The 10362-nt window shown below is 32.3% G+C and overlaps 3 protein-coding genes across 5 annotated transcripts; all 3 read left to right on the top strand.

Annotated features, from left to right (window-relative positions):
- The first annotated feature begins 1710 nt into the window (after window positions 1–1710).
- On the top strand, window positions 1711–4396 carry LOC111716531 (uncharacterized). Its single transcript, XM_023492015.1, has 4 exons — window positions 1711–2160; window positions 2275–2393; window positions 2502–4063; window positions 4370–4396. The coding sequence occupies exons 1-4, from the start codon at window positions 2042–2044 to the stop codon at window positions 4394–4396; spliced, it is 1827 nt and encodes a 608-aa protein (XP_023347783.1). The 5' UTR covers window positions 1711–2041.
- Window positions 4397–4662: 266 nt separating this feature from the next.
- On the top strand, window positions 4663–9544 carry LOC111716530 (uncharacterized). The gene is made up of 2 exons (XM_023492014.1): window positions 4663–5053; window positions 9227–9544. The coding sequence occupies exons 1-2, from the start codon at window positions 4800–4802 to the stop codon at window positions 9402–9404; spliced, it is 432 nt and encodes a 143-aa protein (XP_023347782.1). The 5' UTR covers window positions 4663–4799; the 3' UTR covers window positions 9405–9544.
- Window positions 5393–8899, top strand: LOC111716529 (uncharacterized). Of its 3 annotated transcripts, none has more exons than XM_023492012.1 (4): window positions 5393–5894; window positions 6022–6142; window positions 6718–7620; window positions 7684–8899. In XM_023492012.1, the coding sequence occupies exons 1-4, from the start codon at window positions 5598–5600 to the stop codon at window positions 8304–8306; spliced, it is 1944 nt and encodes a 647-aa protein (XP_023347780.1). In that variant the 5' UTR covers window positions 5393–5597; the 3' UTR covers window positions 8307–8899. The 3 variants fall into 3 exon arrangements, with proteins under 3 accessions (XP_023347780.1, XP_023347781.1, XP_023347779.1); XM_023492013.1 differs by having other exon boundaries at window positions 6718–7606; window positions 7684–7772; XM_023492011.1 differs by having other exon boundaries at window positions 6718–8897.
- Window positions 9545–10362: the final 818 nt, after the last annotated feature.

Here is a 10362-nt window from a genome sequence, read left to right as displayed (position 1 = left end):
TCGGTTTTGCGCAAATTGCGCAAAAAAAATAGCGCAAAATCGCGCAAAACTCATTTCGATTCATGCGCAAAAATAGCGCAAAAGTTTGCAAAAAAAAAATTTGCGCGAAAATTGCGCAAATTTTGCGCAAAAGATTTAGCCATTTCGTGGAAACCCTAAATCTCCCCTTCCCTCCATTTATTGCCACTTGTCACACCCCACAATAGGGTGTTCACTGTACAGGGGAATTCATTGGTAAAAACAATGCAAGCAAAATACAAATTTAGCATAAGCTGTAAATTTTAACCTAAATTCTTTTCTTCAGTATTAAAATTTTTGAGTATATTCTGCTTTTTGTGCGGAATTTCTTTAGACTATTTTTTAAGGAATTGTGAAGCAATAACGCTTCTTGCACCATCTTCAGTTTTGGGCAAAATTTAACGCAATTGGCAAGCAAAATAAATTAGGTTAAAAGGCCCCCACAAAATATAGAAAGTTTTAAAAATAGTTTTATACTTCTATAAATCGTTTCCAATTAAGAAATTCTAGGTTTTGCTATTTTTTTTCTTTATTTATTGTCCACAAATATAAAAATTCAATTTTTAAATATTAGAACCTTCTCATTTGCCTCATTTATTGTAGGAACTAAGAAATGAGGGGAGGAAGGCCAGCCACAACAATTTCTAGTCTGAGCAACATTATCCTCATTTTCTTGTCCAAGCCACCTCAAAATTCTCGTCCTTCGCTTATTATAATTTCCCCCATGGAACCACCCTTAAAAAATATATGGTTTTTGCTATAATTAACAACATTATAAACTTGGAATTTTTTGCGGCATTCTACACACGGCATATCTGAAAATGCGCGTAAAAAGATGATTTTTTTTCAGGACATTGCAGTTGCACTCAAAACTTTAACTCTATTGAAAGTATTTTTTTCAATTTACAAAAATTTTATATTTCGTTTATTCTTTAACCTGACCCAATTCTTAAAAAATTGTTTTATCTTGGAGAATTGAACACTTTAAAAAGATAATATTCGAAGGACGAGGATTTTGACTTGGCTTGGACGGGAAAATTAGGAAAATGTGGCTCAGACTTGAAATTGTTGTGGCTGGCGTTCCTCCCCGCATTAAATAAACCCTACATCAATCAGAATTTTGGAATATTGTTCCTTTCAAATAAAGGAAAAAGATTTTGACACTTATATGTTTCAGCTGACAATGTATTGAATTTTTTTGCTAATTATGATCGCGATACTGAGGTACTTTTATCTTAAAAAAATACTTTTTAATTTACTTAAAAAGTTAAATATTTTGTTTTTCGTTTTTTCTCCTTTTTTTCAACCAAATGATTGTTTAAAAAAAGCAAACATGACCATGTGAGGACTAGATGTTTTAAGAATGTTACAGAGACATCACAAGATAAATAAAAATTATAATAAACTCTCAAAAAGAATAATTTCAGCCTTTGACTAGGTACATTTAATAATTTCATATTTCATTCAGTATAGATGATTTATCATACATTTGAGAATTTTATTGCGAAACGTCCAGACAAAACAACAAAGTGGTCAGCCAGGACAAGAAAATGGTCAGCCAGGATAATAAAATAGTCAGCCAGAACAAAAAAGTAGCCCCAAATTTAATACCCTCATAGTCCAAATATAGTATGTCAGTGGTGTGTCCTTATTGTTCAATGTGAATTTTTCTGGCCTGTGTGATGTTCATGGCCCATCAGTTCTAATGAGAGATAAGCTATTCAACATAAGAAACCAAGGGGGCAATTTTAAAATAACACCATTTTAGATGTTATTTTAGTTTTGCAACTGCAATAGGTAGGGTACATGTGAACATAACAAACACATTCATAAGTGTATATCATATTTAAGCTTCTGCTATGATTTCTATTTAGATGTTACATTTGACCCTACAGAAAAGAAAGGCAAGGACCTTAAAACCATATAATTCTTGCTTTATTTCGCCTAGGATGATGAATGTGAATGGAAATGGGAATTTAATGTAATTCCTTCCTATTCCCCAGATGGAGATTCATTCATAGAAATGATGGATAATGCAAAAGTCCGTTATAGAATATCTGATTTTATCAAACAGATTGATATTTTAAACACTGAAGGAAGCTGGGAAAGTGCTTGGAATGAAACCAGAAAGAATCAGTTCAGGTAAATTAAACAATCCAATGATGGTTAAAGAGTGTTTGAGAATTATACTGAAAGTCAATTATTAACACTAGTTTTTACTTGATTCAGTTCTCTCATAAATTTTTAAATTATTAGAATGAATGTGTTCCCATATGTGGATGATTACATTCTTCTTTGCAACACATGGAATAGAAGTATCTCATCAATTACTAAGTTTAGACTCTTCCCAGAAGGTTCCCTTGTAGATGTGAAAGGTTAATCCAAACACATACAATTCTAAAACTTCAAGTTGCTATGTTAGAAATACAATATAACTTTACGGAATAGACACTTGAGACCATATTAACTGAATGCACTTTTAGGCTTGTATGTTTTTATCCACAATGAGGGAGAGCTTCTTCAGAGATTTCTCAGAAATGACATAGTAGATATAAATCGGCTAAAGCATTATAACTTACAAGTTCAGATATCCGTAACCAAAATGGCTTCATCAACATCCTTCACATGCAGTACAAAGAGCTCTAACTATGATACCTGCGTGCTGAAAACTAAATTAAAGCAACTTGAAAACATGTGTTTGCCAGTCTTCATGGAAGTAAATGAAATCATGAGCACTGAAAATGTTGAACTTTTGAGATGCAAAACCTTTCAAGAAAGTAAAGAAGCATTTTTGGTTTTCCAATCAATGTCTCATTCATGTATGGAGTCTTGTACTCAGGTTGAAGTAGGAATTATAACCACTCCAGTTAGCATGGTTTATACTTATCTGAAAGGAAAGCGTTTCAATGTTGAAAATACTGCTTACTATTTCACAATCCCTCAAGAAATACGCTTGTCTGAATTTCAGGAAAGTTATTCCTTTATTTCTTTAATAGGAAATGTTGGTGGTTGGATGGGACTGTTCATAGGGTTTTCAATTCTGGGCTTCTCAGAGTTGATATTGGAGACTTTCAACACCCAGAAAAAAGCTAAAGCAATTGTATTAAGAGGATTATTAATGTTAGGAAGTGCTATAACAGTAGTAATTTCAGTTTCTTCATGTCTAAAACTGGCTGAAAGGAGAACTGGTTCAGATATCAATATTGATACAGACTTAAATAATATGAGTGTATCAATGTGTTCTCTGGAGAGCATTTATTCCTTCACATATATAGATGGAAATGCACAATATGCATATGAATATATTGGAGAAGATAAGAATTTCTGGAACAACAACACAAAACTTAATCAAAAGATCAGAAAATTGGAGGTTTGGTTTAAAAATGGAGAAAAACAGGTTCTCTTCGATGCTAGTAATAATTTGACAACAGATATTATTGATAAATCCATAACTATTCCAACAGGAGGGAGTTACCTTGAAACCTGTCATACATTTAAATTGAATTTCAGGAATGCGGTTGACAAAGTAAAAATTACTGCTAGAAAAGAATTGACCTGCTATGTGCATTTGTCTGGACAGATTTTGCATCAAGATTCTCGACAAGGATTCAGTATTACAGATTCGTTAATCACTTATCTGGATAAATATGTTGTTGATTTTTATTCTTCATCCACTTCATTTAAGATGAATATATTAAACTTGACTGGAGTTATTGATAATCCATACAATGAACAATTTTCTTATGATGATTGTATTTTGGCATGGATAAGCCAACAAGCAAATGTAAGCAAAAGTTTCCTGAATCCAAAAGAAGAAACAAACTTCACCAGTGGACTGGATAAGGATGCTTTTGAAAGGATAAAACATGTTTTAGGTTCAGATGAAGTTTCTAATGCATGTAAATGTCCAATAAACCAGATACATGTTAAATATGGCATAGAGAAACTAGAAGATAAATGGACATATCTATGGAGAACTATAAATTATAAGGATATAACACTTGATTTTTTTCTTGAGCTCCCAGACTTTGTAGTCCTGAATAAGGTAATACATATTTTTTTTAGCAATCTGACCATTCATGTTATAGTGAAAGAATTAAAAACCATGATAGTACACTAAATGGCCATCTTGAAATCCAAAAGACTTAATAAAATTCAGTAATTAAATTCAGATGGCTTGGTTACATTAAAGTCATATATGCATTTTATAAAGGTATATTTCTCATATAACATTGTGGCCTTAATATCTGAAGTTGGTGGTTGGATTGGAATTCTATTGGGTTACAGGTAACATTATAATGTAGATAAAACTTTAGTCTGCTTATCAAATTTGAATTAATTCTTTGTTTAGCTTACTGAACTTTGGAAACTATGTTGAATGTTTTGTATATGGTTTTAACAGAAAACTCTCTAGATTAATATTTTTCTTGATTTTAATGGGTCTGGTCATGGTCATGGCACTTCAAGTCTATGTATCCTTACTCAAAGTGGATTCTAAACCCACAGGAACCTCAGTTGAATTCAAAGACTTAAACTCAGTCATCAGCATGGCTTTGACAGCTTGTAAGATAGATCATGATATGCTTGATACAGATGATCATATACATCCACTGATTTATGTAGGTTCCAAGAATAGGGTTAAATTCATTGATGAATTTGTCAGTGAGGCTGGCAACTCTACAATCAGTTCATTCTACTGGCTTGATAATGAATTGATACACATTTGCAAAACTATTATTTTACATGAATCAGAGGAGATCAAGATTATTCATTCCTATGGAATGGGCCGGGGAACAGATCCTAAAAATATGAAGCTGTATATTCATGAAACTGGATTATTTGGGTCTGGATATGAGGTCAAATTCCAGACGGAATGGTATGAAGGAAACACAGTTGTTCTTTTAGACCTAGAACAGATTATAAATATACCTGATCCAAGTGTGTGCAATCAAGTATATCTGTTTGACAAATGCAAGCAGAGATATATTTCAGAAGAGTTTAAAGCAGGGGAAGGTTGCTCTCTAAAGCTACCAAGGTATGTTAACATAAATGCATGAACATTGAACATAGAGATGATTATGTTTAATATTTAACTTCTGGGTATCTTTTTGTTTGCTTGGGTTAGCATATTTTCCATTTAGTATTGAAAACAGGGAGATAGTTTTTCATTTGTAATATTTCAGCAATTCACACTGTATTATAATGGTACTAAAATGGGACAAAGTATATCATTAATGCCTTATAGAGAAATAAAAAATAATATTTAATCAGAGGGCAATCTTAATTAATAACTGCAATCAACTAAAACTTCAATATATTTTTCTGAAATGCTGTTTATTTATGATTTCATATGAACTCTCATTCAGGCCACTGTTCACCAGATTAACCGTCAGGTTGAACTTCTCCCCACTCTGGATTTTTTTGTCTAACTATCATCTAACATGCTAGTAGAAATAATTCTAGGTATTAAACAAATCCGAATCAAGTTTTAAAAGAGTAAAAATTGGTTAAAAAGTATAATTTAAAATTATCAATTCTTTCATCAAAAACAATGGAAAAAAGAAAAAACTCCGCAAAAAATGTGTGTGAAAATCCGCGAAATTCGCTTTTTGTACTGTCATTCTGTAATCATGAATAAGAATTTTAACAAGTCTACTTGCGCTGTTTGCTTTGAAGTTAAGGGAGAACACTCCAAAACTCTTAATAAGATAACAAAAGGAATAGAGGAGAAGATAGTAACTTTTATTTGGCCTGCCTACAACCTGGGGATTGGTGTTTGTCCATCAGTTATATGTTCAAACTGTCGAAGAAATCTGTTCTGTTTGGAGAAGGGCTCAACCGAATACTTATCAAAATGGATAGAAAAAGTATCAAAGGTATCTATTATCATAAATTTAGTATTAAATATACAGTCTAGATCATAGTTAGGTTAAGAATATGAAACTTTGAGACAAATATTTATCAAAAAGATGATTTTTTTTTTATTTTTGTATGGTCATGTAGATTGAAAGAGGAAGTATCAGGAGAACTTCAAAGCTTGATTTGATTGCTAATGTACCTGAATCTGAAGAAAAAGACTGCTTTAATCATAGAAGACTCTGCAATTTATGTTTAACCCACTTAGGAAAGACTTATTTGAAAGACTTATTTGTGCAGACCTACAAAACACAAAAAAGATTGTTTCTTGTTTTGCACACATAAAGGTGAATCAAAAACTTTTTGATTATTAAAGAAATTGTTAATGTTTTTTCGAGTGGACCTTCATTTAAAGAGTGGCATGTGTCCGATTCACAACAGTACTCTTAAAAATTTTGTCCAATCAAGAATGTATATCCAAATTTTTTTTTTTTAAATTAACTTTTTTCTATTTGGGGTTCTCTATAAAAGTGACTTGTTCATTTCACTCACAAAATTAATGGTGTTTAATGTTTAGAATTAAGCACTTTTCAAGCTAGAGAAGCGACAATATCTTCAAAATCAAACATTATTGATCAGAAAAAGGGTCAAAGTGTACCTTTGTGAATCAAAAATTCTCCTTTTATTATTTTTTTTAATGAAGGGTCAGACTAAATTACAGTTACAGCCAGCCCCTTTTAGGAATTGCTCGTTTGTTTTAAACTTTTTGACTTTTTTGAAATATGCGTTTTGTTTAAATGGAATATTTACCACCAATAGTATGATAATAAGTTATTTTACCAGGAAAGGGGTTAGAACACAACTGTGTAAAGAGTCAAGCTGTTTCAAACATTATCGGATTAGCGTTATCTTTGGAGCATCCATCCCCTGAGCAAGTAGCTGCTGGGATCATCAAGATAAAGATGGAAAGAGAGAGCATTGAGAAAGGGGAGCAGTTTAAACTCTCTACTGGAGGGAATCCTCTTTTCATAACTGCTGGAGTATCTGATATTAAAACCAAACGTGCGACACTCAAACAGATATCCTTTCAAACAATCATGGAACTATCTAATGTATTGGAACTATCCAAGAATAAAACAAAGAAGCTCTGCACAGCTTTAAGGAGAAATCTTGGATCCACAACTACAGTTGAATCCAACATCTTTGAGAAAATGGATTCAATTCAAGATAAACTAGGAGAATTCTATGAAACTAAAACTGAGAACTTTTTACACAATGATGAAATTACCAGTAGAAGCCTTGTGTATGTTAAAGATACATCTGATTTTCTAAGATCCATCATTGAGGAAAGGGGACTTGATATACATAATTCTATTGTTAGAATTTCTGTAGATGGAGGACAAGATTTCCTAAAAGTAATTGTAAATGTGTTCGACCCTGCTGAGAAACATTCAACTAGTGCCCTGTTTGATGATTCTGGAGTGAAAAGATGTTTTGTGCTTGCCATAGTAGAAGATGTTTCAGAAGATAATGGAAACCTTCAAAAAGTATTGTCCCCACTGAACCTTGATGATGTTTCATACCATATTGCTCTTGATTTAAAGTGTGCTAATAGTGTGTTGGGTTTATCCAGTCATGCTGGTAAGTTCAGCTGTTTATATTGTGAAGGAGAATGTACACTGGATCCTGGAATACCAAGAACCTTTGGTTCTATTGATGATCACTATCAACGGTATGTAGAAGATGGTAAGAAAAGATCAAGGATGAAAGAGTACAAGAATGTGATCAACCCCAGACTTATTTATTTAGATGAGTCTCCAGATGTGCTTTTACATCATAGAATACCTCCACCTGAACTACATATTCTGATGGGTGTGCTAACTAAACTTGCTCTTCTTCTTCTCACCCTATGGCCTCAATTTGAGTCATGGATGAAGAGTAATTATGTGATGCTGCGAGGTTATCAGGGAGTTGGTTTTGATGGAAATAATGCAAACAGACTTTTATCTCTTCTTTCAATTCTAGATAGAGATTTGAGAGCTGATGGTAGGTTGGACCTTCTTCCAATAATAGATTGTTTGACCAAATTTGCAGCAGTCAAAGAAAATGTGTTCGGGATAGAGTTAGGATTAAACATTCCCAGAATCTTAAATGAATTTAAAAACTCATTTAGTTATCTACAAAAATATGTTCAAGATATTTTTGAACTAAATCTAACTGTTTCCTGGAAAGTCCATATAGCAGTTTGCCATATCCTACCCTACATAGAAAAAAATAAAACTGGACTTGGCAACTTTGCTGAACAGACGGGTGAAGCTATCCATCACCAGTTCAAAAAAACCTGGATCAATTATAAGCGCTCTGTCAACCATTCGGAACATGGAAGAAGATTACAAAATGCAGTCGTCCAGTTTGGGATACACAATATGTGATTTCATCAATATATTATACTTGTTAAAATGATATTTTTGAAACATTTTAATTTTATCTGTAATCTATTATACTTGTAAAAATGATCTTCTTAAAAAAATTTGAATATATTCTTAACAATATGTCCATTTTGACACTTAACTGATCAAAAAGAAGGGGAAAATTGAAGGATTTTAAAGAAGAAAAAAAATGTGCCAAAAACTTGTGTTAAAACTTGATTCGGATTTGTTTGATACCTAGAATTATTTCTACTAGCATGTTAGATGATAGTTAGACAAAAAAATCCAGAGTGGGGAGAAGTTCAACCTGACGGTTAATCTGGTGAACAGTGAGGCATTAATGGACTTTAGACATACTTAGTAGGAAAAAGAAGTTATACTAGCTATACATAATGTAATTGCTTCTTTTTGCTACTGCTATCTTATAAAACAGCCATTTTGTTTCAAGTTTCTCTGGGCAGCACAAGTTAAATAGTTGAACTAACTACAAGGTGTCCCACAAAACATGACTTAAAAGTTGTCTTTGATCTTGGAATTTATTAATGACTTTTAGTCATCAACCTTCTTTAACATGTTTGATTCTTAAAACAATGACAACAAAATTCTCCTAGTCCTCTTATTTCCAAAATGTGGTCTGCCTTTTTTTGTGCCGTCAATATTACTAGATATATTATGAATATCATTCAGATTTAAATTTTTCCTGAATAAAACAAAATTTGTCAAAATCTGTACAAAATTCTTCCTATCTCAGGTAATATTGAAAACACATAAAAAGCATACCACATTTTGGAAATGAACTAAGAGAACTTTGCAATTATTAGTAGTTAGGTTGACAAATAACCTCAAGTTGTCTTGCTTGTATCATTTTTAAAGTACACCCTGTATGTCTTGCACTTGAAAATAATAACCTCTGTGTGTACTAGAAGTGCTGTTGACCAAGAAATAAAGATCTGTGATGCCAGTGACAACAATGTGACAAATGGTTTTAAAACTGTATCCAAGCAGTTTAAGAGGAACACCAACTCATGTCTCCTTCCTTGCAGTCTGAGCTTGATTGGCTTTAAATTATTTTCATATGAAGATGCAGTAAGTAACATTTAATTTAAAATTCTAACAAGTGAACACAGTGGGCACCAGGTAATATATACCAGCAAATATACTTGGAAGTACAACAGATTTCCAAAATTTATCACCAGTATTGAATATTTTTTCTTGATACTAAAAGTTGAAATGTCACCAGTGTAAAGGTAGCCATCATGAAATGTGCAGGTATATTTGTTGGCTTTTATTATTTTGTTGTATGAAAAAAGTGCTTATGATTTTGATAAAAAATTTAGATGTTTATCCCAATCTGTATTTATTCAGGAGGAATTTGCCAAAACTCTAAACTTAACTGTGTTGATGCCTAAAGTCATAAAAGTGACCCAAGCTGAGTACATCTACACTATCTGGGATTTCATAACGGAGTTTGGTGGATGGTTTGGGACATTGTTTGGTTACTGTGTAGTGGACCTGGCAGATGCTTTGGTAGCGATTATGATAAGCTTAAACAAGTTACTCTGTTGGAATGTAATTTAAAGATATCTTATATGATGTATTTAACCTAAAGTTTATATTCTGAATGTAAGAATAAAATAAAAAATGCTTAAGCAAAACATATTTTGTAAAGCACCATAAGTACTAGATCAGAAGCTTGTCAGATCTTTTGTCCCTGCTGATGCCGACCAACTTGGAATTAGTTTGACAGCTATTTTTCTTACTTTTCCTGTCCCAAGTTATTTTTTTCCCACAAAAAAAACCATTTTCAACCCTACAATTTTATTTGTTTTTGATGCTAATTTCATTTTCAATGATCTGTCTAATCCCAAAACTTTTTTTTCCAAAACCATGATTAATCTTACTAATCCCAATTGCTCTTTATTTACATTCTGGTTGTAGATTTCATTTCATTGCATTGTGGTTGTTTTTTGTGCTTTATTTTACCTAACAAATTTCAATCTCCATTTCAAAGATTTAATTGTAATCCCAAAATGTTTGATTTTCCCATCAGAAAATATTC

The sequence above is a fragment of the Eurytemora carolleeae genome, unplaced genomic scaffold, assembly GCF_000591075.1.
Source record: "Eurytemora carolleeae unplaced genomic scaffold, Eaff_2.0 scaffold2102, whole genome shotgun sequence".
NCBI classification, from domain to species: Eukaryota; Metazoa; Arthropoda; class Copepoda; order Calanoida; family Temoridae; genus Eurytemora; species Eurytemora carolleeae.
Note: the sequence above shows the minus strand (reverse complement) of the source record. Positions and strands in the feature narration are given on the sequence as shown.